General features: G+C 46.0%; 1 protein-coding gene across 3 annotated transcripts; it reads left to right on the top strand.

Moving 5' to 3' along the window:
• Positions 1–2,212: 2,212 nt before the first annotated feature.
• On the top strand, positions 2,213–23,438 carry smarca4a (SWI/SNF related, matrix associated, actin dependent regulator of chromatin, subfamily a, member 4a). 3 transcript variants are annotated; one of them, XM_045715171.2, is made up of 31 exons: positions 2,213–2,428; positions 7,730–7,987; positions 8,175–8,310; positions 9,298–9,723; positions 9,933–10,031; positions 10,312–10,868; positions 11,205–11,378; positions 11,492–11,668; positions 11,829–11,879; positions 12,508–12,638; positions 12,858–12,912; positions 13,370–13,633; positions 13,829–13,992; positions 14,239–14,305; positions 14,449–14,559; positions 14,693–14,935; positions 15,025–15,138; positions 15,402–15,509; positions 15,637–15,723; positions 15,844–15,890; positions 16,006–16,172; positions 16,440–16,603; positions 16,786–17,052; positions 17,485–17,562; positions 17,794–18,012; positions 18,121–18,392; positions 18,542–18,650; positions 21,374–21,475; positions 21,725–21,863; positions 22,327–22,463; positions 22,757–23,438. In XM_045715171.2, the coding sequence occupies exons 2-31, from the start codon at positions 7,772–7,774 to the stop codon at positions 22,787–22,789; spliced, it is 4,914 nt and encodes a 1,637-aa protein (XP_045571127.1). In that variant the 5' UTR covers positions 2,213–2,428; positions 7,730–7,771; the 3' UTR covers positions 22,790–23,438. The 3 variants fall into 3 exon arrangements, with proteins under 3 accessions (XP_045571127.1, XP_045571128.1, XP_045571129.1); XM_045715172.2 differs by having other exon boundaries at positions 18,545–18,650; XM_045715173.2 differs by having other exon boundaries at positions 11,832–11,879; positions 18,545–18,650.
• Positions 23,439–24,154: the final 716 nt, after the last annotated feature.

Genomic DNA, 24,154 nt, shown 5'->3' on the forward strand with positions numbered 1-24,154 from the left:
TGTGTTGTAATTCTGACATACAATAATACCTTTCAGAGTTTTGGCAGTTTCATCTCACCGTCAAAAAAAACGTACACCAAACGGCCTGTGAGGAGTGCTACACAAACAAGCATAACACAGTGTAAAAAAATAAATAAATGGAAGCCGGAGAAACCGGAAAGAGTTATCCTGCACGTTTTCAAGTTAAAAGTCTCTATTACTCCTCAGTTTACTTCACATTTCAGTAGCTAATGTAATGGATTTGTTTGCCAGCGCAAGTCTAGATAACACGAGCTGTATTATGCCTACAACAGTGAAGTTTCAGTCAGCTAGGTGAATCTACAGCATGGGCATATCTCTGGGTGACGTGGACATCCCCATGCATGCACCTTATCAACATGAATAATTAGTACTGCACCATCCCATTCTCTGTCTGTAATCATAACCAGTAGTATATACCAGGAATAATGAAACAGATGTTTGGTGAATCTATGAATTATGTATGACCACTGGAGCCTTTGCCACTCAATATTTAATTTTTTTATATTTTGACATTTATTTAATCACTCAATCTTGCCAAAGCATAAATGTAAAATAATTTGACATGATTTATATGAATTGGGTCATGAACATATGGCTTTTAAAATGAGCAAGGGAGAGGTTAAACGTAGGCTAAGTCTAGCATGATCTTATTCCCACACTTTACAATAACTCTGTTGCAGTGGTCTTTTAAGTAGTCTCCGTGTAGGCTATTCCCTCCATTGTGAAACTGCTGCCCAGTTGAAGAGCTTGTGATCTCCATGCAATACCCCAGCACTATGCGCCTTCGGAAAAGCACCCCTCAGCCTCAGAAGATGCCTTTCTGGAGGCATGCAGCCATAGTCATTATACCCTAATGTAGGCCTATTTGCCTACTAGCCAAATAAAGTACAGAGCATGCACGATGCGTGCAACTCATTCCAACATTTAATTCATCCTTCATTCAGTTCAGTCAGTCAGTATGTCATCCATTCTGTTTATGGTCTGAGTTGCAATAGGAACTAAATCAAAGAGAATAGAACAGTCTTATGTTTGTTTATTGAAATCCATGTGTGTATTCAAAAGTATCTAAATTCTCAAGTTGCCTATCATTTTAATAATTCAGTGTTTAATTTAGGCCTATCCAAATAGAACAATGGGCCATCAACATGTAGGCATTGCAATGTAGGCTATCATTTGGTACTGGTGTCTTGCAGAATAATTGTAGGATTCTATTTGTGTTTTTATTATAGGCCTTCCCTTAAAAAGAGACCCTAGCTCACAGGCCTCTAAATATAGCTTCTAAATACATTTTAAACAAAATAGTTGAAGAAGCACATGCAGTGGCTGATAGGGAAAACAGATCTGGCAGTAAGAATAGGCTATAGATAGTCTTGACCATTTGGGACCCCTTGGCTATTCCGCTCAAGACAGGTTATAGCCAACACTTAATATTTGGTTTTGTCTCGTTATTTGATATGGATATAGCCTCTGTGTGATGGGGTTGTGCAATGCAAATGGCTATAACAAGCCTACATACAGATTGGAATTCGCAAATACAACAGTCAAAATGCCTAATATAAGGCCTAGAGTCGGTGCTCCCAAATACTGGAAAAAGTGTGATTTATTAGGTTACATGATCACTACAGTAGCCCCATGTGGTTATAAAAATAAATTGTGTCCATTAAATAACACATATTTAGATAGTGGAATAGGCCTAGACTAAATCATGTTTACTTTCTATTTTGCAGCTCAGGGGTTATTCTAGACAAGGCTCTTCTGTGTCTTTATAGTATCATTCTCGCACAAGTAATTTACTGAAGGCCCAGGCCAATACTACGGAATCTACTGAGTGGCGAGACTGAGTGGCGCAGTGGTCTAAGGCACTACATCTCAGTGCTAGAGGTGTCACTGCAGACACCCTGGTTCAAATCCAACGATAAACAAAAGAAAGAAACTGAAATTTTATTTTATTTAACTGACTTGCCTAGTTAAATAAAAAGTTAGTGTTGATATCGGCAAATGCTTTTTTGACATTGCACATTTTATTCAGGCAGAAAAATGTATGTAAACGGAGCTCAATTGATTTCATTGTTACTGTCAATGACTACTATAAACAAGGATCCCTCATCTTATTTTAATACATGTAATAGCGCTGTTCTATAACAACTTGTACACCCATCCCCCACGTCGACCGCATTCTTCTCTGCAATGGGGCCTAAACTGGGCATGCGTTGATTTTCCAGTCGTTCATGGGGGATGAACGTGTAGGGCGGGCGCTCTTGTATCACGGTTGCTGTAGTGAAGGCCGTTCCTTGGCGATACAATCAGACGAGAAGTGAGAGAAAAAAATGCTAACAGGCTAGGTCGCTCTTTGTTTCTGGCTAGCGTTGGAAATCGAAGGGACCTATCGGCGAAAGGTGATTTCAGTGTAAGTCAGATGCAAAAGTTGTATTTTTAAGACTTCGTCGATGTTATCCTTATTCAGATTATTAATACGTAATTTCAGTTTCTTTCTTTTGTTTATCGTTGGAAGGAACGTTAGCCTCTAGACCGACCTTTATTAGTCTTGTCTGCAATGCAGACTGGCGGCAGAGTGAAATGAATGAATTGTGTTTTTTGTAAATGTAACTCTAACTAGAGCGGGGGTACGGGATGCAGGTTGGATCAATCAACTGAAATGATTATTTAACTTTTACTTTCCTGCTGCATCTCAAGTCAGCAAAATAACCCAATTCTCACAATACATTTTGTTACGACAGCATGTTCGGCTAGTAGAGACTATACCAGCTAACGTTAGCCAACTGTCTGGCAGTGTTGCTTCGTTTTTTTAGTTTTCATTTTATACACTTATTATGTAGGTAGAAAATGTTTGTTAGGTCATCACATGAGTGAATGGTTTCTAACCTGTGTTGTAAACGGAACTGAGTTACTATACATAGCTAGTTTTCTAGCCAAGTCAAGCTATGCTAACTACACCGTACACCACATTAGCTTAGCATCCGTTGACTGTTTTTTTATAACGTTGGTTAGTTAGCTTCTATAACTAAATATTTAGCAAGTCGTTAACGAAGTCTTTAATTAATTAATTAGCTAAGTACCGTAATTCAATTGCTACGATTACCAACTGCAACCGGCAACTATGTCCCACTAGCTAGCTAAATATCCGTGTTTTACTAAAGCTAGCTAGCTTAAGTCAAGTCGCCGGTAGCAGGGTTTACAGTACCAAGCTACTACTGTCTCACCAAAGAGAATGCATCACTCCTTGGACATAACTGTTAACATAACAATATCTAGTGAGGAGGAACGACAATAGATTCCACTCTCAATCGTTTAAATAGTTAGCTATAACGTTACTCGTCTCACTAACATGAATGTCATGATGTCGACAACTTTACCCACACATCATGGTTGCTGTTTACCTTCTATGTTGTTTATTCTGTCGGGAGTGTATGGGGGTCCTTTTTATGAATGTAGCTGCTGCTGGGCAGCATCATCGGAATCACCTCGTCTGAGTGTAAGGTTTCCAAGCAAGAACTCTCCTCATTCTGTCAATCGCCACACTGAAAAAAAAGATTTAGTAATTTGAGCATATTTCTGTCCAACTATCTATGTGCAATTATTATATTTGAGGAAAGCAATTATTAATAAAAGTATACCATTTATAATTTATTTGTGATATGGGTTGTATTATCAAAGGCGGGCCACTTTATGTAATCATCCAGAGGTCTTTAGGTAGGCCTGTACAAACTGAAGATGAACAGAACATTGGTGTCTTTCAACAAATCAAATGCTTCATAATGAACAGATGTCGACTAACTTCCCAACAATGTAGAGAAAAATATAAAAATAATGAGGAATAGCCAAAGTAACGATAACATGGCTATATACACGGGGTACCCGTACCGAGTCGATGTGCAGGGGTATGAGGGAATTGAGGTAGATAGCTATGTACAAATAGGTAGGGGTAAAGTGACTAGGCAACAGGATAAATAATAAGCAGTAGCAGCAGCGTATATGATGAGTCGGAGTAAGTGCTGCCAATGACTGGAACGAACTACAAAAATCTCTGAAACTGGAAACACTTATCTCCCTCACTAGCTTTAAGCACCAGTTGTCAGAACAGATCACTGCACCTGTACATAGCCCATCTATAATTTAGCCCAAACAACTACCGCTTCCCCTACTTTATTTATTTATTTTGCTCCTTTGCACCCCATTATTTCTACTTTGCACTTTCTTCCACTACAAATCTACCATTCCAGTGTTGTACTTGCTATATTGTATTTACTTTGCCACCATGGCCTTTTTTGCCTTTACCTCATCTCACCTCATTTGCTCACATTGTATATAGACTTAATTTTCTACTGTATTATTGACTGTATGTTTTGTTTTACTCCATGTGTAACTCTGTGTTGTTGTATGTGTCGAACTGCTTTGTTTTATCTTGGCCAGGTCGCAATTGAAAATGAGAACTTGTTCTCAACTTGCCTACCTGGTTAAATAAAGGTGAAATAAAAGTGCTGAAGGGGGTCAATGCAGACTGTCTGTCTGTGTAGCTATTTGGTTAACTATTTAGCAGTCTTATGGCTTGGGGGTAGAAACTGTTAAGGGTCCTGTTGGTTCCAGACTTGGCATGTTTGTACCGCTTCCCGTGCAGTAGCAGAAAGAACAGTCTATGACTTGGGTGGCTGGAGTCTGACAATTTCTAGGGCCTTCCTCTGACCCTGCCTGGTATAGAGGTCATGGAATTCAGGGATGTCGGCCCCTGTGATGTACTGTGCCTTACGCACTACCCTTTGTAGTGCCTTGCATTTGGATGCCAAGCGATGATGCAGCCAGTCAAGATGCTCTCAATGGTGCAGCAGTATAACTTTTTGAGGATCTGAGGGCCCTTGCCAAATCTTTTCAGCCTCCTGTGGGGGAAGAGGCATTGTCGTGCCTTCTTCGGGACTGTGTTGGTGTGTGTGGACCATATTCATTCTTTAATGGAGTTGTGCGCGGCCATGCAGTCGTGGCTGAACAGGGAGTATGGGGGGGGACTAAGCCCGCACCCCTGGGGGGGGGCCCATGTTGAGGCAGTGTGGCGGATGTGTTGTTGCCTACGCTCACACATTTGTCTTAAGTTGAGAATGCTTGGGCTAATATCTTGACAAAATGAGCCACCTTTTGACTGAAGCAGAAACTGGCTTTCAAATAAACTAACTCGGGAGATGTGTGAGCTGTGCTTTCAGGTTCTACCAGTCTAGTGTCTCATTTTCTAATCCTACTTGTGTATATTTGTGCCAGCCGTGCATGTTAACACAAAACATACTCAAATGACTACAAAAAGTCTATCTTGAGAATTGGATCTTGTTATTCAGACCAACTGGTGTATTTTGGGTCATTTGGGCACATCCGAGAACCCAAAGCTCAGAGAACACAAAGTCCATGTGTGGATGATGGCTAGTGAGGGGGGGAAAGTATTTCATCCCCTGCTGATTTTGTACGTTTGCCCACTGACAAAGAAATGATCAGTCTATAATTTTAATGGTAGGTTTATTTGAACAGTGAGAGACAGAACAACAACAAAAAAATCCAGAAAAACACATGTCAAAAATGTTATAAATTGATTAGCATTTTAATGAGGGAAATAAGTATTTGACCCCCTCTCAATCAGAAAGATTTCTGGCTCCCAGGTGTCTTTTATACAGGTAACGAGCTGAGATTAGGAGCACAGTCTAATCTCAGTTTGTTACCTGTATAAAAGACACCTGTCCACAGAAGCAATCAATCAATCAGATTCCAAACTCTCCACCATGGCCAAGACCAAAGAGCTCTCCAAGGATGTCAGGGACAAGATTGTAGACCTACACAAGGCTGGAATGGGCTACAAGACCATCGCCAAGCAGCTTGGTGAGAAGGTGACAACAGTTGGTGCGATTATTCGCAAATGGAAGAAAAGAACTGTCAATATCCCTCGGCCTGGGGCTCCATGCAAGATCTCACCTCGTGGAGTTGCAATGATCATGAGAATGGTGAGGAATCAGCCCAGAACTACACGGGAGGATCTTGTCAATGATCTCAAGGCAGCTGGGACCATAGTCACCAAGAAAACAATTGGTAACGCACTACGCCGTGAAGGACTGCAATCCTGCAGCGCCCGCAAGGTCCCCCTGCTCAAGAAAGCACACATACATGCCCGTCTGAAGTTTGCCAATGAACATCTGAATGATTCAGAGGACAATTGGTGAAAGTGTTGTGGTCAGATGAGACCAAAATGGAGCTCTTTGGCACCAACTCAACTTGCCGCGTTTGGAGGAGGAGGAATGCTGCCTATGACCCCAAGAACACCATCCCCACCATCAAACATTGAGGTGGAAACATTATGCTTTGGGAGTGTTTTTCTGCTAAGGGGACAGGACAACTTCACCTCATCAAAGGGACGATGGATGGGGCCATGTACTGTAAAATCTTGGGTGAGAACCTCCTTCCCTCAGCCAGGGCATTGAAAATAGGTCGTGGATGGGTATTCCAGCATGACAATTAACCAAAACACACAGCCAAGGCAACAAAGGAGTGGCTCAAGAAGAAGCACATTAAGGTCCTGGAGTGGCCTAGCCAGTCTCCAGACCTTAATCCCATAGAAAATCTGTGGAGGGAGCTGAAGGTTCGAGTTGCTAAACGTCAGCCTCGAAACCTTAATGACTTGGAGAAGATCTGCAAAGAGGAGTGGGACAAAATCCCTCCTGAGATGTGTGCAAACCTGGTGGCCAACTACAAGAAACGTCTGACCTCTGATTGCCAACAAGGGTTTTGCCACCAAGTACTAAGTCATGTTTTGCAGAGGGGTCAAATACTTATTTCCCTCAGTAAAATGCAAATCGTTTTATAACATTTTTGACATGTGTTTTTCTGGATTTTGTTGTTGTTCTGTCTCTCACTGTTCAAATAAACCTACCATTTAAAATTATAGACTGATCATTTCTTTGTCAGTGGGCAAACGTACAAAATCAGCAGGGTATCAAATACTTTTTTCCCTCACTGTACATAGAGATCATCTGGTATGCACTAGGGCTGGGAATTGCCATGGACATCACGATACTTAGGTGCAGATACAATATTTATTGTGTTTCTCATGATTCTATAGACCCTTTTACAGTACATGAAACACTAGCGTTACAGAGAGATGCGCGTGACTCTTGGCTGCAGTAAGAATCTGTTGCCATCTGCGCCCATTCAACATAACGTAAATCTCTGCTTTCATACGCTTACAATGATGTTTTGATTCTTGCTTGAAAAGTCGCTAAGATTATATTTGGTTGTCGTCTTTGCAAAATAACTATTTTGGATGCATCAATTGTTAGCTAGAATCCTAACGCTCATTGATAAATGCTGTAGCAAGAGCTAGCCAAAGAGCCATTTTACTGGTTAACGTTGAAGTATTTAAGTATAATGCAGTTGATTTGTGATAATTACACAAATATTATATTAAGCAGGATATTCATACGTGCCTTAAAATTCAATTATAATACCATATGTCTGCTGCAGAGGGACAAGTCATGTTTTTTGATCAGTCATGGAAATAAAATTGCAAAAAAAAAGCCTCCCTATTTAAAAAAGATAATGGAAAACAAGCTATGAAGGAAAACCACTGGAGATTTGGTGCAGGTACAACCAACTAACGCAAACAAATATTGCGAAATTGTCAACAACAATTTGCTCAGTATCATCTGTTATTTGTCCTCTGCAGAGTGGAGCTTGGTGCTGTCACATTCTCGGACTCAGCTGAGAGATGTCCACCCCGGACCCCCCCATGGGAGGGACGCCTCGGCCGGGCCCCTCCCCAGGACCGGGGCCTTCTCCAGGAGCCATGATGGGCCCCAGCTCTTCCCCGGGCTCTGCTCATAGCATGATGGGACCCAGCCCAGGTCCCCCAGCCTCTGGACACTCCCACACACAACAGGGGCCCTCAGGATATCCTCAGGAGAATATGCATCAGATGCACAAAGTAAGACAGAAAATGGGCATATCCATAACTGTAATGTATGTCAAATGTCTGCTATGGTCTGCGGTACCATTTTATGATACTTTTTTTGCATTAATCTATTCTTCCTTTACTGTACATAAGAAATGTATATGCTCTCTAAGTAGGACATGCTTATGTCAATGTATTCATGTGTGTTGTCTTCTCCCAGCCTATGGAAGGAATGCATGAGAAGGGCATGTCTGATGACCCTCGCTATGGACCGATGAAGAGCATGGGCATGAGAGCAGGTGGAGGCCACATTGGAATGGGACCCCCTCCTAGCCCCATGGACCAACATTCCCAAGGTACCATACCATGGGGTACTGATTAGATTGGATAGAGGAAACATTGACTCTGTTTTTGAAGGAGCTTTACACAAAAGGTTAACTTATTAGCTTTCCATATTTTCTAAATATGGTGATTATGATTTTAGACTTAAGCACAATTGTCTTTAAAGACAATTTCCCGAAAAGAGGAACTGTGAACGCTAACTCGTGTAGACTTGTGTGCACTTGTACTGTGAACTCAACCAGCTAGTTTCTCCTCTTTCACTTCTGTCGTTTTGTTGGGTAGCGTGAGCAGCAGACGCTCAGTGGAGGGGCGGGGCATGAGGCTTCCCCTTTCAGACAATGCCGGTGGCAGCTGTCTGCTACAAAACTACTCAGTCACCAAGGAGAGAAGGACAGGGAGACAGAGGGGCTGTTGAAATACTGTAACACAGGAGATTATGTTTTTCTGTTGACTCTTCTATCCTGTATTGACTGGTGTGACAGAGGGCGGGGCTCAGCTGTAATGTGTCCATGTCTGTTAGACACTGATTTGTAAAGTGTTTGACTGGTGACAAATCAAATTGTATTCGTCACATGCGCCGAATACAACAGGTGTAGTCCTTACAGTGAAATGCTTACTTACAAGCCCTTAACCAACAAGGCCGTTTCAAGAAAATACCTTTATATAAAATAAAAGTAAGAGATAAGATTAACAAATAATAAAGAGCAGCAGTAAATAACAATAGCGGGGCTATATACAGTGGATACCGGTACAGAGTCAATGTGCGGGGGTATTGAGGTAATACGTACAGAGGGCGGGGCTCAGCTGTAATGTGTGCATGTCTGTTAGAGACTGATTTGTAAAGTGTTTGTATCGCCAGTCCAGCTCATAATCATAATACCAGTCTGGATTTGGTTAACATTTCTTCTGGTCTGTTAGCATCCATTTCGCCACCATTTCATGCCCTACCATTCCCAGGGAAGATGACTTTTCTCCCCTGTGCTGTTGTCTCTCCTCCCCAGGCTACCCCTCTCCACTGGGGGGTTCTGAGCACTCTCCCAGCCCTGTGCCAGCCAACGGCCCTCCCCCCGGCCCCATGATGCCCTCTGGCCCAGGTGTTCCTATGGAGGGTGGTGACCCTCAGTCCATGGGCCAGCAGAACCGCGTTGGGGTCCCAGGTCCGAGTGGTGGTTCTGGGCCAGGCGGGGTTGGGCCTGGTGGACCCACCCCCTTCAACCAAAACCAGCTACACCAGCTCAGGGCCCAGATCATGGCCTACAAGATGCTGGCTCGCAGCCAGCCCCTGCCAGACCACCTGCAGATGGCTGTGCAGGGCAAGAGGCCCATGCCAGGGATGCAGCAGCAGCCAGGGATGCCCAACATGCCCCCTTCCTCTGGGCCTGGGGCGGGGCCTGGACAGCCACCAGCAAACTACAACAGACCTCATGGTGAGGGGGGGGGGAAATGTACAAGGTTATGCTACAGTCTGTCATTGAGTTTGAATGCTGAACAGGGACACCTGGTGGTGAAACTTGAACACATGTTCTCAGTTCAGGCACCATTTTCTACGTTAACTAGACTTCATTAGGGGATGTCTGTGAGTGTGAATGGCCAGGTAGTGTCTGATCATATCTAATGTCATCTCGTCATCTTGCAGGAATGGTAGGCCCAAACATGCCTCCTCCAGGACCCTCAGGTGTTCCCCCTGGTATGCAGGGCCAGCCCACCAATGGACCCCCTAAACAATGGCCTGAAGGTGAGCCTCCTCTTGACACCTGGGCAGTGATTTACCTGTGTGTGAGAGGGCACTAGTCTGTAGTGTTTTTATTCCATGTTCTTCTCTTTCCTGTACTGATAATTTCACCAGACCTATCACAAGGGTAGGCCGTCATTGTAAATAAGAATTTGTTCTTAACTGACTTGCCTAGTTAAATAAAAATTAAACAAGTAATACACACATATTGAACAGATAATCATTGCACCAAAACACTGTGGGATGGTAGAACTAATAACTCTTTCAATGCCATATGTTCTAGGGCCCATGGTGAATGCTGCTGCTCCATCCAGTGCTCCCCAGAAGCTGATTCCCCCTCAGCCCACTGGCAGACCCTCCCCTGCTCCTCCCTCCGTGCCCCCTGCTGCCTCCCCGGTCATGCCCCCCCAGACCCAGTCCCCTGGGCAGCCCCCCCAGCCTCCACCCATGGTGCTGCACCAGAAACAGAACCGCATCACGCCCATCCAGAAGCCCCGTGGCCTGGACCCAGTGGAGATCCTCCAGGAGAGAGAGTACAGGCTGCAGGCTCGTATCACCCACCGTATACAGGAGCTGGAGCATCTACCAGGGTCTCTGGCCGGAGACCTGCGCACCAAAGCCAACATCGAGCTCAAGGCCCTGAGGCTGCTAAATTTCCAGAGACAGCTGCGTCAGGAGGTAGTGGTGTGCATGCGTCGTGACACGGCCCTGGAAACGGCCCTCAACGCTAAGGCCTACAAGCGCAGCAAGAGGCAGTCCCTCCGCGAGGCCCGCATCACAGAGAAACTGGAGAAGCAACAGAAGATTGAACAGGAGCGCAAACGACGCCAGAAACACCAGGTACACAGAGGGGTCGGGACAGAAACACCAGGTACACAGAGGGGTCGGGACAGAAACGCCAGGTACACAGAGGGGTCGGGACAGAAACGCCAGGTACACAGAGGGGTCGGGACAGAAACGCCAGGTACACAGAGGGGTCGGGACAGAAACGCCAGGTACACAGAGGGGTCGGGACAGAAACGCCAGGTACACAGAGGGGTCGGGACAGAGACGGCAGGTACACAGAGGGGTCGGGACTAAAGTTCACAACCTAGATGTCAGGTGATCCTCACATTCTTGTAAGACCTCCAGTGCGTTGTGTTGTATAGACACTAATATTCTGAGGTTTTTGTATAGGAATACCTTAACAGCATCCTGCAGCATGCTAAAGACTTCAAGGAGTACCACCGCTCCATCACAGCCAAGCTCCAGAAGGCCACCAAGGCTGTGGCCACGTACCACGCCAACACTGAGCGCGAGCAGAAGAAGGAGAACGAGCGCATTGAGAAGGAGAGAATGAGGAGGCTGATGGTGAGTGACCACACAGCTGCGTGCTCATTTACACACACTATTAAATAGCCATAGATCTACTCTCACACCCAGTGCCTCTAACACCTGTCGTCAATGTGTGTGTCCTTCCCTAGGCTGAAGATGAGGAGGGCTACCGTAAGCTCATTGACCAGAAGAAAGACAAGCGTCTGGCCTACCTGCTGCAGCAGACAGACGAGTACGTGGCCAACCTCACCGATCTGGTCAGAGCCCACAAGGCTGATCAGGCCTTAAAGGACAAGAAGAAGAAGAAGAAGAAGAAGAAGAAGAAGGTGAGGAATGAGGCCAAGGACAAATGTTGAAAGTGCATCTTTCTGAAGTTCCATTTGTTGTATTGTGTTACCTTGTGTTTTACTGCGATATGCAGCCCCCTGTGTTTCCGTTGTTGAGCCTGTCATTGCAATATGAGAAACTGATGTTCATGTTCCCTAGAAGCCAGAGAGTGGGGAGGGCCAGCCTCCTGCCCTGGGACCCGACGGAGAGGTGAGTTTCAGATCCCAGTGAAATATTTGGTCCGATAAAATCCAGACAATTTCCCCCCAAAATTTTTTTACAAAGTCATCTTCTCTGCCATCAGTTCATGAAGAACAATATAATGAACGAATGTAAGCCCCATCACTCAACATTTTAACTAATAGGCCATTTTCATGTCTGGTAATAGGCCCTTTTCATGTCTGATAATGTCTGGCCTTCCCTGTGGCTCAGTTGGTAGAGCATGGTGTTTGCAACGCCAGGGTTCTGGGTTCGATTCCCACGGGGGGCCGGTATGGAGAGAAAAAAAGAATGAAATGTATGTATTCACTACTGTGAATGTCGCTCTGGATAAGAGCGTCTGCTAAATGACTACAATGTAAATGGTAATAGGCCATTTTCATGTCTGGTAATAGGCCATTTTCATGTCTGGTAATAGGCCCTTTTCATGTCTGGTAATAGGCCATTTGCCTCATGATGTGTTAATAAGGAACCGAAAAGTAGCATTGTTTCCAGGCTCCCTGTTTTTCACAAGGCCACAGGAATACTTGTTTAATTTACCATGAAATGATCATATTGACAGGTAATATATCACACAGTTTCCAGTCAATTTCTCACTCACTCCCTCTTCCACTCTCAGCCTCTGGATGAGACCAGTCAGATGAGTGACCTGCCTGTGAAGGTGATCCATGTAGACAGTGGGAAGATCCTGACGGGGCTGGACGCGCCCCGGGCTGGCCAGCTGGACACCTGGCTGGAGATGAACCCTGGGTCAGTTAAACACAGCTAGCTAGGAGACACGCTTGTTTACCCAGACTGTGGGAATAATGACGACACGAGAGCCTGAGAAATATGAAATACCATTTTCCTTTGGAAAGGATCAACATTGTACAATTCTAAATGCCTTTCACACTGTTGCTTAGCCATAAGTACATCTCAAAACAATGACATCAGGCATCACAACTAATCATTTGAACTTTTCTCCTGCAGGTATGAAGTGGCTCCTCGTTCAGACAGCGAGGACAGTGGCTCAGAGGAAGAGGAGGTATGTACCTTACAGAGACCGCAATGCTCTCTCCTTTAATATATGTATATCGTAAACCTCAAGTCACCTTTAAATAAATGGAAGGCGACCGCCGTGGATGAGACCTTGCGTGTGGAGTCTGTTCAGAGGCGTACCACTCTTGCCTTGGGCTATCAGAAACTAGGCCATTGCCAAGCCCAAACTAATGTAACCCTTTCTCTGCATTGTGTACTATAAAGCTTATATTAATGTAAATCAAAACATATTGTGCTGTAAATATCTTTACTGGAACAGAGATCTTTTGCAGATTCATCTTAATCCTGACCAGTTCATGGGACATGCCGTGTTCTAGTTTCCATAAAGAATATTTTATTCCGATTCGATAACATGTCTTTTGACTTGACCTTGGCTGAGACGATTTGAGCCAGGCTGTGTGGCATCTGTATCTGAGTCCATCCTCTTGCTCCGCACCCCTCAGGAGGAAGAGGAGGAACCCCAGCCCTCCCAGGCTCCAACTGAGGAGAAAAAGAAAATCCCAAACCCCGACACAGAGGACGTGTCCGAGGTCGACGCCCGCTACATCATCGAGGGAGCCAAGCAGGATGTGGATGATGAGTATAACAGTGCGGAGGCGGCGTTCGCCCGAGGCCTGCAGTCTTACTACGCTGTGGCCCACGCCGTCACTGAGACGGTGGACAAACAGTCCACACTGCTGGTCAACGGGCAGCTCAAACATTACCAGGTACACAGTCTACCCACGTCACCGTAACATGATTTCCCATACACAATGCACGCTGTAGTGTTTCATTACCTTTCACAATGCTTACAAGAAGTAACGAGGTCAAAAAAGAAGAGATGACACATGACCAAAGCCATGCGTACCTGATGACCATGTGAGACAGTAGAATGACTGGTTTGTGTCCCTCTCTCCTCGTAGATCAAGGGCTTGGAGTGGCTGGTGTCTCTGTACAATAACAACCTGAATGGGATCCTGGCTGATGAGATGGGTCTGGGCAAGACCATCCAGACCATCGGCCTCATCACCTACCTCATGGAGCACAAGCGCATTAACGGCCCCTTCCTCATCATCGTGCCCCTCTCGTGAGTCCCTCTGCCTCTCCTTTCCTCTAGTCGCTTCTCTGTTCGTTTATGGACCGGGACTGATGCAGTATTTCTGTTGTTTCAATCGAGATGTTCGCCTGTACTTATACGGATACAAGCCCAGAAGGGCTGTTATGGGTATTTTCCACGGTCATAGATATTTTTGCCTTGTGTTATGTCAGTGCGACCTTGAGGTGGACAGAGCAAGTACATGTTTATCAATTTATCCTCTGTCTTTGTTTTCAGAACTCTGTCCAACTGGGTGTATGAGTTTGATAAGTGGGCTCCAACTGTGGTGAAAGTCTCTTACAAAGTGAGTAGCCCCTTTCAATGCTTCTTCCAGGGTGAAGTTTGACAATTGCGTAGTAGGTGGTCCGCATGTACATGTGAATATCCTTTGATTATAATGTTCTGTAGATGTAAAGTTGATGTGTGTTCTACTACGTCTCTGTCCAGGGCTCCCCACAAGCTCGCCGGGCTTTCCTCCCCATCCTGCGCAGCGGCAAGTTCAACGTACTGCTCACCACCTACGAGTACATCATCAAAGACAAGCAAGTGCTGGCTAAGGTAGGGACCCACCTCTTCAAATCACCCTGTGCACCGCCTTGTACACCGCCTTAGAAATGGCCCTAGTCAGACAGGTAAACCTATGGAAACTTCCATTTCAACTTCTCACGCCACTGTACTCTTTCCCTCTCAGCTGCGATGGAAGTACATGATAGTGGACGAGGGCCACCGTATGAAAAACCACCACTGTAAGCTGACTGTGGTTCTGAACACTCACTACCTGGCCCCGCGGCGTCTGCTGCTGACCGGCACCCCGCTGCAGAACAAGCTGCCGGAGCTCTGGGCCCTGCTCAACTTCCTGCTGCCGACCATCTTCAAGTCCTGCACAACCTTCGAGCAGTGGTTCAACGCCCCCTTCGCCATGACCGGAGAGAAGGTGAGTTAGTCAGGGCTTTGGAGAGGGGTGTTTTGGAGACAATGGGGTCATCATGGCTGGACTCTTACCCCCCTTTCTCTCGACCCTAGGTGGATCTGAACGAGGAAGAGACCATCCTGATTATCCGTCGTTTGCACAAAGTGCTCCGCCCCTTCCTGCTGCGCAGACTGAAAAAGGAAGTGGAGTCCCAGCTGCCTGAGAAGGTCTGACTCCTGTCAATCACTTGGCTTTCAGTCTCCGAGGACAATAAAGATCAATCAATCAATTGATTATTTCGGTACTTTAAACTCATATCAGTCCAATCAATGCAATGTTTTAATCTGTTCTCTCCCTGTGTGTGTGTGTGTGTGTGTGTGTGTGTGTGTGTGTGTGTGTGTGTGTGTGTGTGTGTGTGTGTGTGTGTGTGTGTGTGTGTGTGTGTGTGTGTGTGTGTGTGTGTGTGTGTGTGTGTGTGTGTGTTCCCCAGGTGGAGTATGTGATCAAGTGTGACATGTCAGCCCTGCAGAGAGTGCTGTACAGACACATGCAGGCTAAGGGTGTGCTGCTCACCGACGGCTCTGAGAAAGACAAGAAGGTAAGGAGGAGTAGAGAACCCCCTCACTGCTCTCCATACACCCCCTAACAACTGACTGGGGGTCAGTTATACTAGGCTGTTTAGATGGTTACTACAGGATGACTAACTGCAGAGTGTTGTGTTTCAGGGTAAAGGAGGCACCAAGACCCTGATGAACACCATCATGCAGCTGAGGAAGATCTGTAACCATCCCTACATGTTCCAGCAGATCGAGGTACAGTGCAAGGGCCTACCTCAACTCTTCCATGAATTGAGAAGAGATGTTGACTGAAGTGTAAGGTTGTGGTTAAAGCTTCTCATTTTAACCGAATAGCTGTGACTCGTCTGTTCACAGGAGTCCTTTTCTGAGCATTTGGGATTCACTGGAGGCGTAGTGTCTGGGTAAGCAAAGCATCTGCTGACGTTGCATGTTGATGCTTCATGGTCTTGTGGTTGATCTTACTGTGTGTGGCGCGTTCCCTCATCCACCCCTGTTCTCGTCCCCTGCTCCCTCCAGACCTGACCTGTACCGCGCCGCTGGGAAGTTTGAGCTGCTAGACCGTATCCTGCCCAAGCTGAGGGTCACCGACCACAAGGTCCTGCTCTTCTGTCAGATGACTTCCACCATGACCATCATGGAGGACTACTTTGGCTGGCGCAACTTTAAGTACCTGCGTCTGGACGGTGAGAGGCGGGATAGGAAAGTTATTAAGTCTGGTGCTGGGAAAATGAATTCAAGACAAACTCCAGAAGTATTTTGTACTATGAGAAATACAGAACTATGTGTAGGATTTGTTTTGTACTTACAGTATGCAGTTTACTATAACACAATGGCTCAACATTGTGATGTGGGGAGGCTGATGTATGTTCACGAGCTCATGTTATTTGCAAATCCCTCCCGCTGTTGTCCTGTGGAAACTGGTAACTAACACCATTGGTCTTTGTCCATAGGAACCACTAAGGCTGAGGATCGTGGGATGCTTTTGAAGACCTTCAATGACCCCGCCTCTCAGTACTTTGTGTTCCTGCTCAGCACCAGGGCCGGCGGGCTGGGCCTCAACCTTCAGTCTGCTGACACCGTGGTCATCTTTGACTCCGACTGGAACCCACATCAGGTTCAGCTCATTACCCTCTTCTGTAGTGTTATGATCTAGGAATCTCACTGGAGTTATTGATATATATTTAGAAAACAGCTAGGATTAGTGGCTATTGAGGTAACATAGCCAACTCCCATGTCCTGCCCTCCCCCTAACTCTGATCACTCATCCCTCTCTTTCTCTCTCCCTCCCCTGTACAGGACCTGCAGGCCCAGGACAGAGCCCACCGTATCGGGCAGCGGAACGAGGTGCGTGTGTTGCGTCTCTGCACCGTTCAAAGTGTGGAGGAGAAGATCCTGGCGGCGGCCAAGTACAAGCTGAACGTGGACCAGAAGGTCATCCAGGCCGGCATGTTCGACCAGAAGTCGTCGAGTCACGAGCGCCGTGCCTTCCTGCAGGCCATCCTGGAGCATGAGGAACAGGACGAGGTCGGGGCCCCGGGGGGCTGGCGCGCTGGGGGGGCGTTGGTGGGTGTGATCATGACCGTCCACCACACTACCCAACCACCCACACGCCTCCCTACCATTTAACCTTTCTTTACTTCTTTCTCTCTGCCTTCTGGATTTAGGGGCTGTTCCTTTTTTTAGGTTTGGTTTCCCATCTTCTCCTCTTCCTGCTTTCTTTAAAAAAATGTAACTTTTTATTTATTTAATGAAGCTCTTTTTCAATAACATAGAACAGACTTCCAGCTAGGATGGCTACTATCTATACAGTTAGTAGGAGCAGTGGTTTCCTGGTAGACGTATGCATCACACCTATTGTAGGATATTCACTCCAATACATCACGTGCTACATGTTACAATGCACTTTATATGATACTAACATAACTGATAAGAATTCTAGTTCAGAGACTGAGGCACCACTAACAGCCCTGTGCTCACCCTTTCTATTGTCTACAGGAGGAGGACGAGGTGCCTGATGATGAAACCGTCAACCAGATGATTGCCAGGAGCGAGGAGGAGTTTGACCAGTTCATGGTCAGTCCCATAATTCTTCAAGATTTACAGCAATGTAGTCTGAGTCTTGCTTGAGGCAACTGGAGGCTTCACTGTCAATCTCTAGACTGAAGACTGCCCTGTTGGAGGCTTTGACACAACCTCAAGTCTGATAAAATGACATCTATGCATAGACTTAAGATGGAAATCTACCATTCTTCAACTGTTTTTTTTCCTCTTTTCTTACGCTGTACCTCCCCCTCTCCCCTCCAGCGTATGGACCTGGACCGGCGCCGTGAGGACGCCCGCAACCCCAAGAGAAAGCCCCGTCTGATGGAGGATGACGAGCTGCCCACCTGGATCCTAAAGGATGATGCTGAGGTGGAGAGGCTCACCTGTGAGGAGGAGGAGGAGAAGATGTTTGGTCGCGGCTCTCGCCAGCGCAAGGAGGTGGACTACAGCGACTCACTCACAGAGAAGCAGTGGCTCAAGGTCAGCTATCCAACTGTTGTAGTTGAAAAAGATTTTAGCTAATAATTGAAAGTCCTATAACTGAGATCTATGACCTGCAATGCTGATGTGTGGTTCCCCCTCCAACAGGCCATAGAGGACGGTAATCTGGAGGACCTCGAGGAGGAGGTGCGTCACAAGAAGACGACCCGGAAGCGCAAGCGAGACCGTGACGACATGCCCGGCCCGGCCACGCCCAGCTCCAGCGGTGGTGGCGGTGGTCGCAGCCGTGACAAGGACGAGGAGGTCAAGAAGGCCAAGAAACGCGGGCGCCCTCCGGCTGAAAAACTGTCCCCTAACCCCCCATCTCTCACCAAGAAGATGAAGAAGGTGGTCGACACTGTCATCAAGTACAAGGACGGGTGAGTTGGTGGGCTCCTATGTCTGGATGACAACTCAGTGAAGGTCAGCACATGACATCATACACAAACACAACCTACTTTGTCATGTAATGGTCAGAGCATGTTGAGTTGGACTAATCCCGGAGTTTCCCTGTTCTCCTATTTCACAGCAGCAATGGGCGCCAGCTGAGTGAAGTCTTCATCCAGCTGCCCTCCCGCAAGGAGCTGCCTGAGTACTACGAGCTCATCCGCAAGCCTGTCGACTTCAGGAAGATTAAGGTATGGCGCTAACCCTTTAATGTATCGGTTATAAGACTAAATCAAACTTTATTTGTCACATGCACCGAATATAACAAGTGTAGACCTTACCATGAAATGCTTACTTACAAGCCCTTAACCAACAGTGCAGTTCAAGAAGAGTTAAGAAAATATTTACAAAATAAACTAAAGTAATAAATATAACAATAAAATAACAACAATGAGGCTATATACAGGGGGCGCTGGTACCGAGTCAGTGTGCAGGGGTACAGGTTAGTTGAGGTAATTTGTACATGTAGGTAGGGGTGAAGTGACTATGCATAGATAATAAACAGTGAGTAGCAGCAGTGTACAAAACAAATGGGGGGGGGGGTCAATGTAAATAATCCGGTGGCCATTTGATGAATTATTCAGCAGTCTTATGGCTTGGGGGTAGAAGCTGTTAAGGAGTCTTGTGATCCTAGACTTGGCGCTCCGGTACCGCTTGCCGTGTGGTAGCAGAGAAAACAGTCTATGACTTGGGTGACTGTTGTCTCTGACAATTTTATGGGCTTTCCTCTGACATTGCCTATTATATAGGTCCTTTATGGCAGGAAGCTTGGCCCACTGATGTACTGGGCCGTACACACTACCCTCTGTAGCGCCTTAGGGTCAGATGCCGAGCAGTAGCCATACCAGGCGGTGATGCAACCGGTCAGGATGCTCTCGATGGTGCAGCTGTAGAACCTTTTGAGGATCTGGGGACCCATGCCAAATCTTTTCAGTCTCCTGAGGGGGAATAGGTTTTGTCGTGCCCTCTTCATGACTGTCTTGGTGTGTTTGGACCATGATAGTTCGTTGGTGACGTGGACACCAAGGAACTTGAAACTCTCGACCCTCTCCACTACAGCCTGATGTTAATGGGGGCCTGTTCGGCCCGCCTTTTCCTGTAGTCCACGATCAGCTCCTTTCTCTTGCTCACGGTGAGGGAGAGGTTGTTGTCCTGGCACCACACTGCCAGTTCTGACTTCTTCTCTATAGGCTGTCTCATCGTTGTTGATCAGACCTACCACTGTTGTCGTCAGCAAACTTAATTATGGTGTTTGAGTCGTGGGTGAATGGGGAGTACAGGAGGGAACTAAGTACACACCCCTGAGGGGTCCCAGTGTTGAGGATTAGTGTGGCAGACGTATTGTTGCCTACCCTTACCACCTGGAGGCGGCCCGCCAGGAACTCCAGGATCCAGTTGCAGAGGGAGGTGTTTAGTCCCAGGGTCCTTAGCATAGTGATGAGCTTCGTGGGCACTAAGGTGTTGAACACTGAGCTGTAGTCAATGAACAGCATTCTCACATAGATGTTCCTTTTTTTCAGGTGTGTAGCACTTCATTGCTACCGACGTGAGTGCTATGGGGCGGTAATCATTTAGGCAGATTACCTTCGCTTCCTTGGGCACAGGGACTATGGTGGTCTGCTTGAAACATGTATGTATTACAGGGAGAGGTTGAAAATGTCAGTGAAGTCACTTGACAGTTGGTCCGTGCATGCTTTGAGTACACATCCTGGTAATCCGTCTGGCCCGGCGGCTTTGTGGATGTTGACCTGTTTAAAGGTCTTATTCACATCAGCTACCGAGAGCGTTATCACACAGTCATCCAGAACAGCTGGTGCTCTCGTGCATGCTTCAGTGTTGCTTTCCTCGAAGCAGGCATAAAAGGCATTTAGCTCGTCTGGTAGGCTCGTGTCACTGGGCATCTCGTGTCTGGGTTTCCCTTTGTAGTCCATAATAGTTTTCAAACCCTGCCACATCCGACGAGCATCAGAGCCGGTGTAGTAGGATTCAATCTTAATCCTGTATTGACTCTTTGCCTGTTTGGTGGTTCGTCTGAGGGCATAGCAGGATTTCTTATAAGCGTCCGGATTAGTGTCCCGCTCCTTGAAAGCGGCAGCTCTAGCCTTTAGTTCGATGCGGATGTTGCCTGTAATCCATTGCTTCTGGTTGGGATCAGTACGTACGGTCACTGGGGGGGGGGATGTCGTCGACGCACTTAATGATGAAGCCGAAGAATGAGGTGGTGTACTCCTCAATGCCATTGGATGAATCCCGGAACATATTCCACTCTGTGCTAGCAAACAGTCCTGTAGCGTAGCATCCGCGTCATCTGACCACTTGCGTATTGAGTGAGTCACTGGTACTTCCTGCTTTAGTTTTAGCTTGTAAGCAGGAATCAGGAAGATAGAATTATGGTCAGATTTGCCAAATGGAAGGCATGGGAGAGCTTTATATGAATCTCTGTGTGTGGAGTAAAGGTGGTCTACAATTGTTTTTTTTTCTCTGGTTGCACATGTGACATGCTGGTAAAACTGATTTAAGTTTGCCTGCATTTAAGTCCCCGGATACTAGAAGCGCCGCTTCTGGATGAGCATTTTCTTGTTTGCTTATGGCCTTATAGAGTTGGTTGAGTGCGGTCTTAGTGCCAGCATCGGTCTGTGGTGGTAAATAGACGGCTATGAATAATATAGATGAGAACTCTCTTGGTAGATAGTGTGGTCTACAGCTTATCATAAGGTACTCTACCTCAGGCGAGCAGTACCTCGAGACTTCCTTAATATTAGACATCATGGGAATCGCATTCAGTAAAACAGTCCTTCTGGGAGGTTAGGGGACTGACAAGTGACATCTAGCTGTCTAGTCCTGATCTTCTCTGTCCTGTGTTGTGTTCTACTGGTCTGATGACTATTCTGTCCTCTCCTCTGTTCCCCTCCAGGAGAGGATCCGCAGCCATAAGTACCGCAGCCTGAATGACCTGGAGAAGGATGTGATGCTGCTGTGTAGTAACGCTCAGACCTTCAACTTGGAGGGCTCTCTGGTGAGTGTCCGGCAACAGGGAGTGAGGGGAGGGCAGACCGTTGTTGGGCATGATAAGACAACGCTGTGTGGGTGCTGGGATATGGAGGGCCTGTTTCAGCCCAATGTATTACAGATCCGAGGAGACCTGTCACAACCTTTTTATGGGGAATTGAATGAAACCTCTCATACTCTGAAGAAATGTCACAGTAGCCTGTTACCCTGCTGCTGACATCTTCTATATTTCTCTGTGGCGTCTCTCACCCCCCAGATCTATGAGGACTCCATCGTACTGCAGTCAGTCTTCACCAGCGTCAGGCAGAAGATTGAAAAGGAGAAGGAGGAGGAGAGTGAGGGAGAGGACAGTGAGGAAGAAGAGGAGGAGGTGGACGAAGGCTCTGAGTCTGAATGTGAGTGTTACGGTATTTACATATGCACTTAGTGTCATAGTCCACTGTTAAAATGGCAAGCTGACAAACCCACCCTCCCCCCACCAGTGTCTGGTAAATAGCTGACTGGGGCTGTTGAAACCACTCTCAAATTCATAGACTGAGCTATGAATCCATAATTATAGTTTTAACCATGTTTTGAGGCTGTACAGTGTTTGTTTACAATTACATTGTTTACAAAGGAGTAAAACAAGATTATATTTTGGGTTCTGGTGGAATGTGACAATTTAACTCCGCTCATGAGGCATTTATAACTTATATCCTTCAAGAATCAATGGGTGTAAATCATTAATTTAAAAGTCCAGAAATAGATGTTGCAATCAGGGATTGCCCCTTTAAACTATTTAATAATTTGTTGTACTTTTGAGGAATTGTATACTCATGGATTTGTGTCCATGCTTCTTTCTCTCTCCCTCTCTTTCAGCTCGTTCGGTGAAGGTGAAGATTAAGCTGGGGAGGAAGGAGAAGGAGGGCAGAGGGAAGGGCCAGCGCCGGAGGGGCCGTGGCTCCCGGGCCAAACCTGTAGTGAGCGACGACGACAGCGAGGAGGAACAGGAGGAGGTAAGACACATGCATTGAGACACTACTTAACTGTCAATTTAAGCTTCCTTTCGAAGCTGTCTACTGTCCTGACTGAAGTTGACCTCTTCTAAGCTCTTTGCACAGAGGGCTGTCTAGCAACACTAACTTATGTAACTCAGAGCAGCAGTATTTTTTTTGAATTGTCTTTAACACTTACATTTGTTTTTAGAAATGTTTTCTTAAACGTCTACAGTAGACTAGGCTGGTGATCAACAAGCTATGTTGTATTGGGTTGAAGGATTAAGTGTTTTTTCTTCGGCCTTCTGTTCCAGGCGGGTTCGGCCAGCGGCAGTGAGGAGGACTGAACTGAACCACTCCTGTTCTGTGAGGACCAACGGCCCACTGACACCCTCGACTGGAACTTATATATTTTACCTAGATTCTATAGCAGGGAGACAAGCCAGTGGAGAGGGGCCTAGTTTTACCTAGATGAGCTGATTTTTAGTGAGACAAATGTATTCCATAATTAAAATACACCATCAATTAAAAAAAACACAAATTATAATAAAAATAAAAAACCACTTACATATTTAAGCAGGCAATCCTGGTATGAATAGCTGGACTGTATGTCTTTTTGCCTTGTTGTTTTCTCCTGAAAGTGATTTAAGGTGGACAGGGTTTGATTAGCAGACTGATCGTGGACCACAGGGAGAGTTTGCTGACTTTTTAAGTGAGTTTGTTTTGTCGTTTTGTTTCCTTTGAGATGGAGCTGTGTGACCGGAGTCGCTGTGGTTTCTAAGTCCCTTGAATGCATGTCGTTTGGTCTGTGGAAATGCACCTGGGTGTGTCTTTCTATTATATCTCTGTTTAATTTAAGAATACAAGTGAGATAACGGAACGTTCCCCCTTAGGCCTTCCTCTGGCTACGAGTGAGAAGGGAAGGGCGGGACTCTGTCTCGCGTCTGTCACTGGATTCCAAAAAGTACAATAAAGGCGTCTCGTAATTAAACTTTCCTCACTGCTGTTGTCTTTATTCACTTTATGCACTACACATAATTGATTGCTGTATCCTAAATGTGTTGAATAGAATGAAATGTTAAGCCATCTTTGACTAACTGTAGTTATCTTGTATGTCCACTAGATGGCCCTCTCACCTTGACCAGATAACAGTACTGAATGCCTCTGGATGAAAAGCCATGGGTTGAACATTTAGGTGTTTGTTGGTGTTTAGGTTGAAGATTTTCTCCTTGAGCCTAAACTAAACATGCTAAATGAATGCTAGTTTGCTATGATAAACTGAATTCTATAAATTATGTATTTTAGGCCACAGTGCTTTTAAAGGCTTGTAGCACTCACACAGTTGTATTTGAAACAGTGTTACTCTGGGCATGTGTGCGATTCTGCCAGGGCTTCCATGCCTCTGATGTCAGATATACATCAGTTTCTTCTTCCTCAGGTCACTCATTGACCCTGCTGTTTTTTCCCGCTCCCCCTCACACTGCTTTGTTCCAGCCATGGGCTCATGTCATAACACCTGGACAAATACTTATTTTTGTGTGTGCAAAGTTGTTTTTCAGTGGAAAGTTTTTGAATGGATCTGCAGTAGAGTCCGTTCTCTCCTCAAATGGTTTGTCGACTCATTTTAAGTGACTCTAAAGAGCTACCGTCACCGCATTAACCATGATGGCAGAGATTCTGACTGCGCTGAGACCAAACTCTGACTAGCCTTC

The sequence above is a fragment of the Salmo salar genome, chromosome 03 (assembly GCF_965601325.2).
Source record: "Salmo salar chromosome 03, fSalSal1, whole genome shotgun sequence".
NCBI lineage: Eukaryota > Metazoa > Chordata > Actinopteri > Salmoniformes > Salmonidae > Salmo > Salmo salar.

Coding starts and splice junctions, on each gene's coding strand:
- smarca4a (XM_045715171.2), top strand. CDS start 7,772: ATGTCCACCCCGGACCCCCCCATGGGAGGGACGCCTCGGCCGGGCCCC. Junction 11,669..11,828: donor AGAAGAAGAAGAAGAAGAAG/GTGAGGAATGAG, acceptor CATGTTCCCTAG/AAGCCAGAGAGTGGGGAGGG. Junction 11,880..12,507: donor CCCTGGGACCCGACGGAGAG/GTGAGTTTCAGA, acceptor TTCCACTCTCAG/CCTCTGGATGAGACCAGTCA.